Raw genomic sequence first — 19,764 nt, 5'->3', positions numbered from 1 at the left:
GGTGATTGGTTGAACTCAACCTGTCAAAACTACTATCTAGGAATATAGTGACAAAATAATATTTCCATGTTTTGATATATCTTGGCAGTCTCAGTGTTTTATACTTTTAGCATTACAGTTACCGGTCTTTTTGGCTTATACTGACCTTCCCTTTTTTGCACAACTGCTATAACTGCTATAATAGTGATAAATTTGTTGCATTATGTGATAAACAATGTCTACAGCATTATAATAATTGTCAAGTAATGTAAGCTCCACAAACGGCTCTACAACCAATTGGATTGATTCCGCACTGTAGGTTTTAAAGTATGAATACAACAAGAGAAAACAACTTTTGGAGCTAATAGGTAGTAAACAGGCGTAGTGCAATCACTGCAGAAGGATCGACCTGACATGTGATCAGTGTAGGACAAAACACAAAATCTCAGAGAAAATTTAGTGTATATGCTAAATGCTGTGAACAGGGATGCTCTAAAGTTAGTACCAGAAATCACCATGATCACCTTAGATGCTAACTCCTTCTGTACATTAGTTTATATAACCAGTTTACACCAGAACCGTGTTTTTCAGGCATGTGACTCGTATGTATGAATCCAGTCTTGTTAGCAATATCTTATAGAGTACTTTCAAGTTAGTTAGGCAAATAGGTAATCAGAATAGAACCAATATCTGAACATTCCTAATTTGGGTTTAATAATATTCCATTCTTGTTTTGTTATTGCTATACAGGCATCGATAATTCTGTTCTTATCAAACTGTTGGCTATCCAAGTACGGGATCTCACGTTGATGGATATCTATATATATATTTCTCAAAGTTGGTCGTATGTGTGCTGTTCCAGCTATAGCTATAAAATCTTGGAATTAAAATTCCGCGTTCGGATGGATTTGAACTCACTACAAATGCATCCGTAAGTTTCTTATCCAGACGCTCTACCATTGAGCCTACAAGGCGTCATAATCAGAGTTGAATACGTCATCAAAATAAAGGGATTCCAACCTACGACCGTTTTTTTGAACTGTTTCTTTTTGATCTTTTAAGAAGTTGTAATCACATTTCCACATATTTGGAACCTAAAACACAGCAGAGTAAAACATGGTGAACCTTTTGGTACCAAATAACTGTAATGTGAATTTTGTTGCAGATCAACATTTAAGAAATATTTTTTGTAAGGTTCAATTACTATATCTGCGTTCAAGGCCAATTCTTCTCGCGCAGACAATTATATTATTTCCGTGGGAAGAGCCTCAAAATTCTATCTCTGTTCGGTCAGACAAAGATTGTACGATAACTCATGTTTACATTTGTACCAGTATCGAGAGGTACCAGTATCATCGTATTCAAAGTTTTGATGGGATAGCTTCTGGTGGAACAGTAATCTTTTTTATACACACACACACTTTTATGCAAGAATTGTTATTATTAATTCAACATATTCAGGATTTTTATTTTGTTTTCTCGGTTCATATTATTGTATCATTACCGAATTATCTTTTATTGTAATCGTAGCATGGCAAAACCGACTTAATTTAGCTTTTACTTGCTAATTACTTCACGTTTCCATCTAAACCCTTTTATAGTTGTTTTATTTTCTTTAATATATTTGCACAAAACATTTTCCTCATGATATGAAGTTTGAAAGTTACAGGTGTTTGACAAAGTTTGAAAACCTTCACAGTTCTTTTTATTTTCTATTAAATTATTTCAACTACACACAGAATTTTCTCATGATATGTAGTTTGAAAGTTAGAATTGCAAGTGTTGTTATATGTTAAATACAAATCAATTTTATGAGCAACACCAGGTAGTACAGCTAGTTCAAGTATAATAAGAAGTAGTAGTAATAAAAAGTGTTTATTACAACTTATACAACATTTACCGTTATAATTTTATATGCAGGGTTTTTTCTGTATGAGCTAAAAGTTTAATTATATTTAGTTATACACATATTTATAGCATTTTTAGGAAGGTCCGGGCACATATTTTCTTGTAGTAGTTCAAACGTATTAGCTGAAGGATGTGTATTTTAACAAACCACCATTAAAACTTGGTAGGTGTAACAAATATGTGCACAATTATTCCATAGAATGGCAAGTAAGCTGTGGTGTAGTGGATAGCACGCCTGTCGGTAGAACTGGGGTTTTTCAGTTCAATTCCAGTGCAAAGCAATTTTTTCCATTCTTAAAACTTTGGCGCTATAGCTGGACATTTGGACGACAGACCAACAAATGACAAATAAACATTAAAATTATATACACTGTATATAGATGAAAATGCAGTTTCAGTTTTATTCATCCATGTATAATGCTTTGAATTTTGTGATTCTGTCTAGAGCATATTAACACTTGTCATTAGTAAGTGAAGTCCATGAACATCCTCATATTGTCCACAAACTCAAAACTACAGGACAACAAAGGCTGTTTCTGGAGTTTACTTGTAATCCACTACTTTCCACCTAGTGTGAACTTTTTAACATTAAACAAATCTTTCATCCATCAGTCCCAAAATATTCCCTAGTATTGAATGATGTAGGCTATACTGGATTTTTATTTATAACGCAAAAAGTTTTGTTTTTGAGTTTTTTTTAAATATTTTAAAAAATTGTTTCAATTTGGATTAATTTACGCATGTTGCTATACGTTTGAAGGAACATTGGTGCTGCTACTAGTAAACTCATCTATAGGGAGGCGTAGTAGCAACCAACAAAATCTTTTTGCAAACACTAATATAAAAAACTGCTTTAACTTGGAGTAGTTTACTCATGTTTGTCATACTCATGAAGGGACACTAGTGCTGCTCAATCACAAACGCATATCTGTATCGCTATAAGTATTTAATTAATTATAAGCTAAGCTATCTGTAAAACTTAGTAATCTGTTCATGGCATTAGTACATCCTCACAATTTTATCTCACTTTAACTTTTCGAGAAAATTTGTATTACACTCAATACCGAGTTTCAAGCACGCTTTACTGTCACTACAATATAGCATGTGTGATTGTTTGGATCGTTACGACTGAAAGGCGGAGCTTTATTTCACTAATTTTAGCAGAGAGGACAACTCATAGATAAACAAAGCAGACAACTCCCTTTATATGAGGTTTCTCACTAAGCAAATTTCAACTAGTTTGACATAAAAGATTAAATTAGCTTATCTCGTGCTTGCCAAGTCTTTTTTGTAAAATATTTTGGGTATATTTATCATGCTATCAAACTATAGCAGTTGAGGTGTTTTAATTAGGTATAGTACTAAATTAGTTTTTTGTGAAATTGTAAAAGTAATTTTATTAAAGCAAAGCCACACCACGAGCAGACAGCTTCATCTTTGCAATAAATGAATTGAATGAAAATGTAAAAGCTAAAATGGAAAGCCTGAAATGCAGCTCAGTAGCAAAGCTTTCACCTGTAAACCTCTGACCCATAATTGTAAGTAAGCTTTACAACTTGGAAAAGTGATATCGTGGTTCTGGAGCTTGCGGCCGCAGAGATATATTTAAAAAACGATAACTGCCATCAAAGGTATTATGTTTGCTTTATGTTGCTAATATTCACCGTCTGTAAATAATTTTTATTGTAACATTAAATGAGTATAAAAAATCAAGCTTGCCTAGTTTTATGTATACAAAGTTGTTTTTATTAAATAAACATAATCATTTAATAGTTTTTCAATTAAGATTATTAGCACATTTGTTTTATAAATACAGTCAAACATGGATAACTCGAACTTCACGGGACCGAGCGAAAGTGTTCAAATTATCAGAGCGTTCAAGTTATCAGAGCACTGTCACAAGTCCATGTATTTACTTAGTTATTAGTAGATACATACATGTACATATACAAACTATAATATAAATCAAAAGCACAAATGGCTTGTTTCAAATTAAATGCTTTTAATGTAAAGTTTAAAACGTATATAAAAAAAGTATAAAGATTTTTCTATCACTTGAGGTTGGTTTGTTGTTTGAGGTGATGTTATTGCCAGGACGTTTTTTAGATTGACATTGGCAAAACTTGATCGTTGTTGAAATGCTCAAAAGAAAAGCCATCTTTTTCTTTTGAGCGTTTTACCCACGATCAATTTTGCCGATTTTTCTTGAAGTTTATGCAAAGATTACCTCACTTTACCTTGCTTCCGAAGGGCGATCCCTAAGCGGATGTTTGGTATAAATCAAATTTCACAAAACCTTTAGAAAAGTCGTTGACAAAAATATTTTGTCGATGGCGGTAATAACGACGCTTATGAATTACGAAAAGTTGAGGTTTACCTCTATGGCTTGGAATAAAGTGATTTTCTAAAGCAATAACAACCGTTTCGGTAGCCGTTGGACAAAAAACAGTTCGAGATAACAGTGTTGAGTTTGAGTTATCTATAGCAATTTATCATTACGTGGGAACGGACCAAAGAAACTGTTCGAGTTAACTATGTGTTCGAGCTATCCGTGGGCGAGTTATCCATGTTTGACTGTAGTTTGCAGTACTTTTACTGAGTCAACCGGTAAGAAAACAGCAAGTGCAGACCTAAAGCTTTAAAAAAACTGGTCTTTGTTTTTTGGCATTTCCTCTGTACTTTTAAAAAGAAAATTACTCAGCATTATCAATTTGAACTTAGCTTATAACATCAAAACCTTTACTAATATAAAACATTCATTTAGTCTGTGTTTTAAACTGTGTTTTTAAACATCTGCAATAAATGCTCTCATAACATGATTGATCCATTTTGAGAAAGTTTATGTTAAGGGGATTTTACGCTACACAAATGATAACATTGTGAACTGCTTAATCTGTTATAATGTAGCCACAAACTCACCTTTTTTTCCTTCAAATAAAAAAAAGTAAGCCTAAGTTTTAATGATTGCACAGTAATTGTCATATTATTAATTTTTGATCAACAACTTTTCTATTTTTGTGCCACTTTCACCTGGTTTAGAGTTCTTGATTACGGTAAGTTTACGCAATCATATAAACCTCCACAGGATAGGCGACGAGCATCGTGTGGGTGAAATTTAATGATCGAGCTCTGTTGGGATGAACCCAAACAAAGAAATATGCTGAATAAAGCACCTTGTAAATTTACAAATATTTTGAACAATAGTGGTTATTTTACTTATCCGTTGGTTTCATTTTGTTGTCAAAAAATATAGTTGCCCAATATTGTCACCGTTATGATCAGTCAGTTACCATTCACAAGGATTCGTGATATTAATAGTCGCGATTGTAAAATGGCCCAAATTTGGCTTTAGATTTTGAGTATGAAAACTACACTGCACAGCTTTGCCTGCTGTCCCATCTTATTGGCCAGGTCAAACAATATGACATTGATAAAAGACTTTTGTCATTTTATATTAGGGGTGGCAAAATATTAATAAAAAACTAGAGAAAAAAAGAATGTTTTTCGGGCGATTTCGGGTCACGTCAATTTAATTGATCACTCAACTCCAAATGGGGCATTAGAGCGATATCTTTATTTAAAACATGAGATTATAAATCTTAGCTTATATTATCTATTGAGTTTTGAAATTAACAACAGGTTGGAGTAAAAAGTGTTGGCGAAAGATTAGATCAGAGAGTAGGGAAAATGTGAGTCAATTGTTATGGGTCTTCACAAAAAAAGAATGTTTTTTCATGTTTGTGCTAATGGTACTTTTAGTACTTTGGTGTCGTGTGTATAGTGCATGTGAGCATTAGAGTAAAAATCTAAAGGGATTGCAATTTTTTCAGTAATGATTTTATGTTTTAGCTTTTGCTCTTAAGTCTTTCGACACACTGCAAGAGTGGCCCATGACCACTCAGATATGAGGTCAGAAATCATGTCATTTTTGTTAAGGTTAAACGCCCACCTAAAAGCTTTCTATTCACTGATTCGAGAGAGTGAATAGGAAAAATAAAAATAGGCTTTGATAAAAATGGGGACCAGACAGTTGAGACATACTCAAGAATTGGGCGGCAGATGGTTCTAAAAGAAAGGGTTTTTGTTTTGAGGGAGTAAATTCTTAAGGACCTCATCAGCATAAATAGGGTGGATAAAGACTTAGTTATGGTCTTTTTTATGTGGAAGTTAAAGTTGAGTTTGTTGTCAATAATAAATCCAAGGTATTTAAAGTGAGTGAAAAATGTTCAGGCCTGTATTCCCTGGTTGAGAGTTGGAGCGGCTAAGCAAGTTGGGGCGGCTAATGTTAGGCGACGAGTTATGAGCATCTGGGGGTTTGGAGGGGGCGTGTCAGCCCCCTCAACAGTTCCTTTTATGTGGGGCCTCAACCGGACATCTCATGTAAAGTTTTAAAATATTTTATCCGGAAGTATAACCATTTTTTCTATTATTTGAGATTTGTTTGTTTTAGGTGATGTGACTGCCAGGACGTTTACAGATTAAAATAGGCTAAACTCGACCGCAGTTGAAACACTCAGAAAAAATACATCTTTTTCTTTTGATCGTTTCAACAAAGATCAATTTTGCCGATTTTATTTTAAGTTCATCCTAAGGTTTCTACGCTTTCATGGGGCTATTGCCAAGCGGATGTTTGTTAAAACTTGACCTTTTGCAAACCTTTATAAAAGTCGTTAACAAGAATAATTTGCTGATGATGATAATAATGACGCTAAATAACTATTAAAACTTGAAGTTTATCTATATGGCTTGGAAAAAAGTGATACTCTACAGCGATAAAAACGGTTCCTGTAGCTGTTGGGCAAATAACTGTTCGAGTTAATGCTGTTGAGGTCGAGTTATCTAAAGGAATTTATCATTGCGTGGGAACGAACCAAACAAATCCGTTCGAGTTAACCAAGTGTTCGTGATAAAATTTTACATTTTATCCGAGAGCGAGTTATTCTAGTTTGACTGTACTTAGCCGCCAAAAATTCCTAAAAGGTTGGGGCGGCTCAGCCGGCCAGCCACCCCAGAGAATACGGGCCTGCAAATGTTAGCTGTTGGCCTTTCATTAAATATTTGTGAAAAAAGCTACATTCCTGGGACTTTACAAAAGAAGTTGTCTCACATTTAGTGATGTTAAATTCTATTTGCTATTTATCAGCCCAGTCTATGATAAAATCAAGGTCTGATTAGAGGTTTGTACAGTCATTAGTTGACTCAAACTGTGAATATAGGAGAGCATCGTCAGCAAAAAGTCTGAGTTTAGAGGTATTTATGACTGTTGGCATATCATTTATAAAAATCAGGAAAAGGATGGGGTCTAAAACAGATCCCTGGGGCACACCAGACCAGACCTGACATAGTTTGGAGTATGTTTCATTTATAAAAAATAGTCTGTGTACGATCTTTTAACCAGTTCTCGACCCAAGCAATAATTGAGCTATCCAGTTTGGTTTGCCTGAGTTTGAATATAAATTTGTTATGGGATACTTTGTCAAAGGCCTTAGAAAAATCAAAAATCACTGCATCTGTATGGGTACCAGCATCAAAAGAGTCAATAAGGTCATGTGTTGTAAGGATTAGCTAGCTTTCACAGCTTCTTCTGGAGTGAAGACCATGTTGGCAATCGTGGAAAAATCAATGGAGTCCAGGAGGTTACAAATGAAATGTGCTACTATGTGTTCTGTGGTTTTTGATAAAACACACGTCAGAGAGATTGGGCTGTAGTTAGATGGCGGGATTCTGCTACCTTTATTTTTAAAAATAGGTATGACAGTAGCAGTTTTTAATCTTTGAGGACAGTGTGAGTGGAAAAAGAGTGCTGCATTAACTTTGTAAAAAAATGTGCGTTATAGAGGGCCAGGTGCTTCAGTAGTGAGGGTAAATCATATTTAACTTTGAGCATATGCTACGACTCTCTAAAATTCTCAAAGTTGATAAAAATAGGTTATTTAAAATGTTTTATTTTCCATGGATCCATTTTGTGGTTAGGTATTACCCCCTACACTGTAGAAATTCAAGGTTTGCTGATTCATGGTTTGTTATCCGCGATCGACCCATATCTGAAATAAAAACCTATGCCCAAAACCTAACAAGGCAATGCAACCGCCTGAGAACTGTGTTAGCCCCGAAATCCAGGCTAGCACAATCCGAACAGAGCTCGATCAATAAACCCCGCCCATATGATAGCCGTCACCTATCCTGTGGAGGTTTGTATCATTGGTTTACATAAGTTGAAGGAAATGCCAAGCTTCAAGGTCGAATTAATTTTTTTTTTAAACGAGTGAGGTTTATACTGCAGAGAAAAAATAAAAACTATTATATATGTCTAGAAGAAAGTAGAACAGAAATACACTTACTATCATAAGGGCAGTGTGTGTCTGTCCATCCATTTTCCGCAGACAGGGCTAGAGGTTGGTGGTTAGGTAATGATCCATTTTTCAACAAGGTGGTGAATGCTGTAAATGATAGCATGTTTGGCTGCTCTGCTGATTCTCTGCGGTGGAATTTCATGCAGTACACTTTTCCCCACCAACCACCTATGGCTTCACAAGGAAAGGGGGGCACAGCTCCTACTATAGTAAAAACTAAAAACTCAGAACATCTTATTACATATAGATTCTTTGCCTTTTTGCATTGGCCTCATATAAAAATACACTAAAAATCAATAGAGCTACTTCAACCCCCAACACCAGAGTTATCTGCTCTCATTTAACGGTCATACATTTTTATAGGCATACATGCACATATCTTTAATGTATACTGTGTCAAAAAGTAGGAAATCAAATACAACACACTGCTGACCACAATTTTGTATCATTTCAATAGAGCGAACATGTATATAGAAAATACAGACATAACCTACATAGCATGACTAAAGAGAAAATTGGTAAAGGGAACATGACAATAAAAACATGGTCATAGAGAACATGGCTATATAGCACATGGTTATAGAGACCATGTTGAAGGAAAATTTGGATACAGAGAATGTGGCAATCGAGAACTCAGTTGCGGAAAATATGGCAATATGGAATACGGTTATGCAGAACGTGGTTACAGAGAACGTGGTTACAGAGAACATGGTTACAGAGAATGTGGTTACAGAGAACATGGTTACAGAGAACGTGGTTACAGAGAACATGGTTACAGAGAACGTGACTGTCGAGAGCATAGATCTAGAGAACTTGGCTGTAGAACACATGACTATATAAAACATGGTTACGGAGAACAAGACTGTAGAGAGAATGAATATAAAGATAATAGTTGCAGAGCAAAAAATGATAGACAACATAGCTATGGAAAACATATAGGGGACATGGTTTTAGAGAAAAAAGTACAGCAGGCATTAAAAACTTATTGGCAATGTTCTTGATGGACCAGTAGAAAACAAACCAGTAGAAAATAGGCTGTAACCGAAGTCGCCTGGTTCCATGTCCGATGTTACTTCCACAGCTGTAATGAGAGTCATTAATCGGAAAGATAAGGTTACCAAAACAAAAAAACGGCAATAAACTAAAGTATACCAAAATAGATGTCTCCACAGAGAACTTGAGAGAACATCAATTTTTATGAATAATATATTTTTCTACACCACATCATATCAAGTTAACTCGCATTTTATAAGATGATAGCAAATATTAAGGTGGAAATAAGGTTATTAATAAACTTTGTCAAGTTTAGCTTGAGGAATATCAAAATATCAACAAAGTGTGTTATGTCTAAAAGCGTAAATATTCATCACTTTTTAAATTTTAATAATCTGAACTGCGCATTGTTCTTAGACCGGATGGACAGAAGTCAAAGATATGTTGTGGTAATAAAAAGCGGGATGAAAAAAACCCACTTGCAGAGAACATAGCACTAGAAACATGGTTATGGAGAATAAGGCAATGGGGAACTTGGTGGAAGAGAAAATGGCGGTAGAAAATGCGGTTACGATGAGCAAGGTTGTCGATAACATGGCTATAGATTCCATGACTATTAAAACATGGCTACAGGGAACATGGCTATAGATGCCATGACTATAGAAACATGGCCACAGGGAACATGGCTATAGATGACATGACTATATAAACATGGCCACAGGGAACATGGCTATAGATGCCATGAATATAGAAACATGGCTACAGAGAACATGGTTGTAAAAAACCTGAATGTAGAGATCATGACTCAATGGAACGTGTTTATGGACACTAGGTTTTAGGAACATGGATAAAAAGAATATGGAAATGAAGATGATTATAGAGAAGATGGCCATAGAAAACATGGCTCTAGAGAACATGGTTATCAACCAAATGGTTATAGAGAAAACGATTATAGAGAACATGGTTATAAAGAACCATGTTACCATGAGCCATAAAAGAGGTTATGGATGGAATGGGAGTTTTTAGGGCTGACATTTTTTCACAAGACCTTTTGGCGTAACAGTTTCTATTACAAGAGGTCTTGGCGCAGACATCTGACCGCAGGTTATGAGTTGACGATTTATCTCTATCTTTTGCAGTGAGTTATAATAGCTAGACAAATTTTAAGCAAAGCAAAATAGAAATGGCAAAATTTATGTATTTGACAGATGCAGTTCATGAGGCCCTTTAATTGAATTTGTTAATATGAATGTATACATTCATGTAATTAACGAAATAGTGATTAAAATTGAGAAAGTAATTAAAGCCATAATGGTCACAAAAAATCGTCATTATATAATACGTCGAACCGAAGTAAATTTCAGTTTATTTTTTCTCATGTATTCTTTATCTATATATATGTGTACAGCATTCTCATTTGAGAAGTTTCATGAATGAAAGTTATTTGCATTTTTATTATCACCATGTTGTTTATTTACTGTGAAAACGCAAAAATAATTTTTGGTGTTAAAATAACACTGCTAAAAAATCTGGCACTAATAATTCCTACATGGCATGGAACATGGCTACAGGGACATGAAAATAAAGATCTAATTTATATAGAAGTTGGCAATTGAAAGCATGGCTATTGCGAACATGTTTATAAAAACAATGATTATACAGAAGATGGCCATAAAAACATGGCTGTAGCGAATATGGTTATCGACCAATTGGTTATAGAGAAAATGGCTACACAGAAAATAGCTGTGGACAACTTGGTTATGGCAAATGTGACTAAAAGAACATGGTCATAGATAAAGTGGCAAGGAAGAACTTGGCTATAGAGAACATGGTTGTAGAAAACATGGTCATTGAAACATTGGTATACAGAACATGGATATAGAGAACACTGTCATATAAAACATCCAGGCTATCAAGAACAAGATTATAAACAGTGTGTCTATAGAGGAAATGGCCACAGAAAACATGATCATGGAGACCATGTCTGTAGGATCATGGCACTGATGGCATGGCTGTAGAAAACATGACGATAGAGATGATGAATATACAAATGATAACCATGGCAAACATGGCTATAGAGAATATGGTAATAGGTGAACTTGCTGTAAAGAACTTGGCTATGGAGAAAATTATTGAAGAGAACATGGTCATCGAGGCATTGGTATACAGACAATGAATATTTAGAACATGGCTATCAAGAACATGGTTAGAAAGCGTGGCTATACGAACATGGTTATAGCGTACAAGATTAAAATGAAGAACAAGGTTATGGAGAACATGGTTACAGATAACACAGCCATAGATAACATGGTTATGGGGGAACAAGGTTATGGAGAACATGGTTACAGATAACACAGCTATAGATAACATGGTTATGGGGGAACAAGGTTATGGAGAACATGGTTACAGATAGCACAGCTATAGAAAACATGGTTATGGGAGAACAAGGTTATGGAGAACATAGTTACAGATAACACAGCTATAGAAAACATGGTTATGGGGGAACAAGGTTATGGAGAACATAGTTACAGATAACACAGCTATAGATAACATGGTTATGAGAGAACAAGGTTATGGAGAACATGGTTACAGATAACACAGCTATAGATAACATGGTTATGGGGGAACAAGGTTATGGAGAACAAGGTTATAGATACCCTAGGACACTTATGTATTCGCGGCATATAACTTTCGCGTTTTCGGGGCAACAGCCTTTCGCGAAAATTTCATGAGCGAAACTAAACTATCACAACGAACGAGCGAAAACGCGAAAATAAATGGCTTTCTTCACTGATTCACAATAAAATCGTCATATTAGAAATGCAGGCAATTTTCGTGTGTGGTTGGCTCATTGGGCAAGTTTTGCTAAACTCATTATAGCTAATACACCGACTGAGCAGCTTGGCAAAAAAATTAAGATAATAAGTTTTTTGGAAAAGCCTAGACAAATAAAGAAGATGATGATATTAGTTTAGTCATTGAATTTGTAATTGATGAGGATGACAGTCTGGTAGGGAAAGTCATAAAATTGAATAATAATTATTGTGGTGATGAATTTTATTACCAACCAAAAGCAATAACAACCCGGGGCCATGACCACCGCGGCACCGCGTGCTATAAATACAGTACTTGAATTCTAATATTGGTACAACATCAGTCACTGCGGCAGGGACCTTGACGTCATTGATAGTCCAGGAGACAAACTGCAGCAAGCGAGCAAATTGCATTATTGATCTCGCCTACACATTTCTACCTGCGGTTCACAAATACAAACTATCGTACTTTTCGGACGATTAGCTGCTACTTTTTTCTGATGATTTGAGCCATGCGGCTTATAGGTAGGCCTACAAGGGTGCGGCTAATCACTGTGGCTTATTCTGTGGCTTTTTCTTTCACCGCTAGGGCGCACTAACGGGAATCGCCAATTAGTGCACTTCTAGCTGTGAAAGAAAATACGAAACAATGCCTCACGGTACTGTCCCGTTAGGCACTAAGTTAAAAAGCGTCGGATAATACGAAACTGTGCCGTTCTGCACTGTTCCGTTTTAAATGGCATAGTTGCTGCCTCGTTAAAAAGCACAGTCCTAAGTTCTGCGGCCTATAGTAAGGTGCGGCTTATGTATTGTTTAATTATCGCTTTTGGAAAATAAAGCACATGCAGCTTATATAGAGGTGCGGTTTATAGTCCAAACAGTACGGTAGTCCCAAATTGAAAAATATTTCGTACCAGTGAACTGGACCTGAGGAATCTAATGTTTGTTCCACTGCATTTATTTTCACATCACTATATTTTCGCACTCATCAGAGCTGCGAAATTAAGTTCCAGCGAAATTTTACTCTGTATGCTACTCACGAAACTAAATACTAGCGAAATATAAGTGTCCTAGGGTAGCACAGCTATAGAAAACATGGTTATGGAAAAACAAGGTTTTGGAGAACATGGTTATAAATGGCTGTACCATTGATATAAAGTAAATTGCTACAAAGAACATGAATATAAAGAAAACAGATATATAGAACATATTTATAGGGTCATAGTGATAAAGAACATGGCTGTAATGGATATGGTTATAGAGGAAATAGATCTAGTAGACAATGAGTTGAAGGAGTTTATGGACAATATGATAATACAGGAGAGAACTGTAGATGTTGTGGTTATAGAGCAAATAGTTATGAAGAACCAGACTACAGATAGTATAGTTATAGAGAGCAGGGAGCAAAATATGCTGATAGAACAAATGCTTAGAAAGAACACTGTTATACAGAACATGGCTATTAAGAACATGGTTATATAGAACATAGTTATAGAGAATGTGGCTGTACAAAACTTGTTTTTAGGAACATGGCAATAGAGAAAATTGTTATGAAGAAGCGAGTTATAGAGATCTTGATTGAAGAGTGCATGGTTAAAAAGAACATGGCAATAGAGAACACGGTAGTAGAGGACATGACCGTACAGAACATGGAACACGATTATAAAAACAATGCTATACAAAACATGGATATAAAAAACATCGCCTTACAGAAAACAGCTATAGAGATCATCTGTTAAATAAAATGTGGCTATAAAAACCACGCATTGGAGAAATGGACATGGAGAACATGACTGGAAAGAAAATGGTTGTAGAGAAAAGGGCTGTAGAGCAAATGGTAATAGAAAACATGGTTTTAGAATAACTTTACATTAGATATGGAAGACATAATAGCAAAGTACTAGAAGGCAGTAAATTTTAAAATTTGATAACACCTTTAGGTTACCCTGTTAGGAAAGAAAGCTGTCACTAGAATCACCAAGCTGCATGTCCTATGTGGCTTACAGAACTGTCATGTCTGTTGTTAAATTGAAAGATCAATGTCCTAAACAAACAAGCAGACTAAAAATGGACTGTTTTATATAAAATCTACAATTCTGCAGTAACAATGACAGACACTAAGTTTTCAAGGATGAAAACTACTTAATTACTATAACGTAGCCTTCTCCAAGGGAACATGGTCATAGAGAAATTGGTATTCAGAACATGTAGCTCAATGATTCCCTATTTCTTCAGAGGTAGTTTTACCAGGGATAAAACTGAGAGTCCCTTTCTAGCAGACCCCTTGTGGTAATATACCCAGCTGCGTGCTTACATGACCAACATGCAACTTGAGTATACTGGGTACACATGAAGACTAAAGAGATGAAGAGAGGATTCAATTCTCATCATTATTGAGCCAGAAGAGAGATTTACTGAATGGTAGCGCCAAAAACTCATGTCATCCAAGTCTTCATCAATTATTTGATTCAACATTTTGCAGCTAAAAATGCGTTAGTTTAGGTCATGCAATAAAGTTTCATCATAATTTCATTTTCAATTTATTATTATCGAACAGTACCTGGTTGTATGGACCAGTTTGTCACGCTGTGAAACCTGGGACACCATCAGCAAGCTCACAGCTGTCATCCTCAACGACTTGGTGCAACCTCCCTACAGCCCACATCAGCATAAAATTGTATGGGTGGCTGTCACGTACAGCTTTTCTCCTCATTGCGGATCTCTAATGTTGATCTTCTCAATCTCGCATAAACCTCTGGCCCTTTGTAGAGCACCAACAACTAAGAGTACTACTTAAAAAAGGAAGACATTCATCGCAACAAAGAATAATGTTGACAAGAAATTTGTTGATGAAACAATTACCAGTAGAAAAAAATATGTTGATTTTTTTCCGCTGGCCCTTTGTACAGCACCAACAACTAGGAGTACAACTTAAAAAAGGAAGACATGCATCGCACAAAGAATAATGTTGACAAGAAATTTGTTGATGAAACAATTACCAGTAGAAAAAAATATGTTGATTTTTAGGGAAATCAGCAAAGCATTTCTAGGGTACAGCACATGACATTGCTAAAGAACATATTAGGGTTACTTACCAACTGCTTCAATATCTGATCCCTCACCCATATAGGACGCTGTTATTATTACTACTAGTGTTGGCAATGACACGTATAATTGTGATAATGAATGTAATATATTTATTACCAACTAACACCTCTAAGTAATTTAATCTAACCATATCCCAGTTATAGAAAGTTGATCTGCTTAACAACACCAACCCTACATCAACTTCCATATGAATTACTGTAGGTTGACATGTCAGTTCAGTGTCTGACTATGAGAGTGATTGTAAGTTTGATTGTGATCGTTTGACTGTAACTCAGAAGAGCTCTCTGAGTAATCATCAGACTGGTCGACCTAAAAATCACTGCCATCAGAATCTAAAAAGCCTAAAACCTCTTCTTCATATATATACTGAGTCACCATTATGATCGATTTCTTCAAACTAATTTTTCATTGTAAAACTAGCATATGCCCGGTTAATCACAACAATTCTAACTGGACGTGTTTTTCCTTTTTGTCCCTTCCAACATTATTGGGCCGACTAACACCTAATGGCCAATGATGTAAACTATAAAACGATATTCTAAGGGACGATCTGATCGGATTGGTCTAAATAAAATCAGTCGATAAGGGCATGGACATTGGCTTGGTCAGTACAAGGGTTAACCTTTACCTTAACCTAGGGTACACAATGAGGCTGGATTTCAACTACAGAATCTAGGAATAACTCTAAGAAATGCAATAAGAAACCATAGTTGTTGCATCAACTATAACACTGTAAGTGTGTAAAAAATGGTGTACCATAAAGGTAGAACCTTCGCTAAAATCGTCAGTCATGTCCGATTTGGCTCACTCAGATAGAACCAAAGCTTATCGTTTATTGGACATCTTATTTAAATCAAATATAATACTTAATTTATTTTTTACAAATGGTTACATGTAATTATATCATCATTCAATATGCAACAGATGTGATCACATAAACAAAAGACAAGTCACCATAAAATTTTAACAGAGCCAAATGATAGTATGTGTGATGATTTAAACACATACCAGCATACAAAGTTGTGTCTTAAAAATGTCTTACAAGCAAAGCACTTACTGCGCATCTTACATTAAAATGACTTCTCTCTATTGTATGTCTTCATATGTCTTGTTAGACTTCCACGCAAAGTAAAACTACTACTACAAATCTTGCATTAAAACGGTTTCTCTCCAGTATGAGTCCTCATGTGTTCCGTTAGGGAACTACGGTTAGCAAAGCTACTTCTGCAAATCTTGCATAGGAAAGGTTTTTCTCCAGTATGAGTCCTCATGTGGCCTGCAAAAATACTGCGACGGGCAAACCTACTACTGCACATCTTACACTGAAATGATTTTTCTCCGGTATGAGTCGCCATGTGAATTGTTAGAGTATTGCGTTGAGCGAACCTGCTACTGCAAGTCTTGCATTGAAATGGCTTTTCTCCAGTATGAGTCCTTATGTGAATCGTTAGAGAACTACGATAGGCAAACCTCCTACTGCACGCTGTACACTGAAAAGGCTTCTCTCCTGTAGAAGTCTCAATTTCGCTTCTCCGAGTACTGCGGTGATTAAATCTACCAGAATAATCACCTGTAACAAAAGTTGACAGCTTGAGAGTTTTTTTGGCACGCAAGCTTGGTGGTACCAAATATAGGTAAGTACAGTGCACCCTCGATATACGATTACCCTGATATACGATTTTTTTCACCTTACGAAGTCAAACATTGCGATATCTTCACCTCGCTATAGGATTTTTATTTCACCATACGATTTTGAGAAAAGTTTCGCCCGAGTTAAAATTTAGCGGCCGGTGTGCTCATAACGAACGTCGAAAAAAAAGAGACCGAAATTTAGTTTGCCGAAAACATTTTCAGAACGTTTAGAAGAGACACGATGATCGACTTCTCTCAGGTAAGCATTCCGCATGGAAAATTTTGTGTAAAATACACAAGCAAGAGCAAATATTCATTTGTAACGTTATTATATCTCTAACTATAAACTTTCAAGTCAGCATATGTATATAACTACAAGTATCTACATTTAATTCGTTAGCCATGGAATCTGAGACCGATACGAACGTTACAAAACGAAGGAAAAATGATTTTTATGTCAACAAAGTTGGATATCGTAAATAAGAAGAAGGTACCCGTATTATTAACATTGTCAAGAAATATGATCGCAACCAATCATTTGCAATTATTATTAAAACAAGAACTCCATTCAAGCAAGCGCAAGAAAGAGCTTACGACTGAAGATTTGAAAGAGCTAGGTCATGCACGCGATCAGCATTCAAAAGGAGCAACCATTTAGTAAAGGCGAAGAAGTAGAAGATACAGAAAACCCCACATTGGCAGAAATATTTCAAGTGTTAAATTTACTGATGTGGACTGGTACATTAAGACAATACATGTATAATATATATATTATTTATCTCATGTGTGGCATGTTTTTCATATTTTATTCATTTTATTTGTTTCCTATTGATTTTATGTTTTTTCTTGTTTAACCATGTCTTTGCAGGTGGGCTTGTTATCTCCTATGTGAATACAATTCATCGTATGTATGTAACTCATATAACTAGCTACTCAAGATAGTTGACGCATTTACATTACTTTCTGAAACTTGTTAAAGCCATTTCCTCTAGGGTATAAATACGTACAAACTTTGTACGTATGGTTACATTGATTCTTGTGCACATTTCATACAAGAAAAACTACTGTAGCACCTTCTCTGGATCCTTCTACAAGCTTTAGCTAGCTAGCAGTTTTCTGCATTGCGCCAGCATTTTTTTCTTTTAAACCAGAATAAAAACTGGACAGGACTAGACAACCTTCTTTAGCCTGGTAAAAATTCCATTTTATTATGTAGTAAATTGATCTTCAAGTGTACAGCAACATAATTAGCATTGATACGTTTTTGCCTCCTCTCTGCTTTATTTGCTACAATATATCAGCTAAAGTCACGTTACTCCAAAGGTATGTACGTCCTGTATAGGAAATAAAGTTTCATTTTTCTTTTCGGTAGCCATTAAATGGTCAGGTGTGTGAGAGGCCGCTTTCGATAACTGCATCGCTTGGCCTTATTGAATTCTGGTTGAAAACGGTTTCAACCAGACACGCTAAATTTTATAATGAAACTGAAGACAGAAACTAATGAAGGATAAAATTTCGTGATAACAGTTGAAATTCATTAAAATAGTTCAAAGTACATACTAAAACTTGGTTTTAAGGGTGAGTTTGGCAAGCTAAACTTATTTGAAGTGAATTCAACGTTTATGTTATGTGTACCTTTTGAAGGTAAGAACTTTTTACCGTACGATCTGCATTTGGCACACAGATTACAATTTTACAGTATTGCAGACTATAATCACTAGGTGCACTTAATACAATGCAGCTACTGTAGGTAACTATAGTTACTAAAGTTGACATACAATTTTGCTACTAATTTTCAATATATACAGCATTTTTATAAAATTTTGGACGATTTTTACCTTCTTTTTTTTTCATTGTATAATTACAATGGTTTCTATACCCGGACATACGATTTTTTTCGCCATACGATGCCAGACTTGGAACGGATTAACATCGTATCTCGAGGGTGCACTGTATTGTTGTCACAAAAGCTCCCTTAAACCCAATAAGCTGGCACATATTGTTAGTAATGCGAAGCGCCTAGCATTTGTAATATTTAGTTACACAGCTCATCAATACCGTGTCATTGTGAAACAAAGGAACTCATAATGTTATTCCACTTTTGTATTGATATTTATGAACCCTGTTATAAGAGTATTATACGCCTCTAGCAGAACCACTCATACCCTTTTATATAGCCATTTTTGACACCATTAGGAAATAAAACTCTGTACTAATGGTAGCCTGACACACCGGTTTGTTATTCTAATCTTCTAGCACCTGTTATTTCACTGCATAGCATAAATGTTATTTGCTTATTTTTACTTCCTCGCTTACTGCTTGGGAATTTTGCAGCACCCAATCGTCTGAGATCTACGGATATGGCGGTTGGCTGACATATGTCGTAATGACTAGGCAAACATATATAAGCATGCGTAACTTAGAAGTCATTCGAATTCCATATCTACCTTGTCAAACCATTTGAATTCTATATTTTACTCACGCTCTAGGTATCACTCTGTTCTTGTATAACTTTTTATATTTTTAGACTTGCAAAAATTAGCATCAACCATTGACTTGATTAGCCTTTATATACTTTATGTTTTCTGCTATTGAAAGTTTGCATTTTTAATCAAGATAATCTGTTTTAAAGTTTTCCAGCTAAAACAAATTCTAATTCTCAACATTAAATCTACACCTAAAATACAGTCCTCTACATTCGCAAATCACAAAACAACTACTTGAACCACCAATCCAGCACTTATAGTTAATAATCCTTAAAACAGAGGATCATTACAGTAAAGTAAACTCGATAGGTTTATGAATGAGGACTTTGTGAATTCTAATATAAAGAGTAGAGGGAAAACCACTAAATAATTTAAAATGGATAGAAAAATAAAGTTCAGAGAGTGTTTGATCAGAAGTTACCCCGAATGGTCAAAAGGTAATCAACTTGAATCAAAAGGGCAAATTTCATCCTGTGACCAACTGATAGAAAT

The 19,764-nt window shown here is 35.4% G+C and overlaps 2 protein-coding genes across 2 annotated transcripts in view; both read right to left on the bottom strand.

Moving 5' to 3' along the window:
• LOC137388210 (gastrula zinc finger protein XlCGF57.1-like) overlaps nucleotides 1-19,764 on the bottom strand; it is a 48,580-nt gene that overhangs the window by 22,820 nt on the left and 5,996 nt on the right. The gene's annotated exons all lie outside the window — the stretch shown is intronic.
• The window catches only part of LOC137388209 (uncharacterized), a 37,177-nt gene continuing 33,721 nt past the window's right edge, over nucleotides 16,309-19,764 (bottom strand). The window contains exon 11 of the mRNA XM_068074713.1: nucleotides 16,309-16,724. Within this exon, the coding sequence (XP_067930814.1) occupies nucleotides 16,309-16,724 (416 nt within the window). The remainder of the gene's footprint in view (nucleotides 16,725-19,764) is intronic.

Source organism: Watersipora subatra, chromosome 2, assembly GCF_963576615.1.
Source record: "Watersipora subatra chromosome 2, tzWatSuba1.1, whole genome shotgun sequence".
NCBI lineage: Eukaryota > Metazoa > Bryozoa > Gymnolaemata > Cheilostomatida > Watersiporidae > Watersipora > Watersipora subatra.
This window is presented reverse-complemented; position numbering and strand designations above follow the sequence as displayed.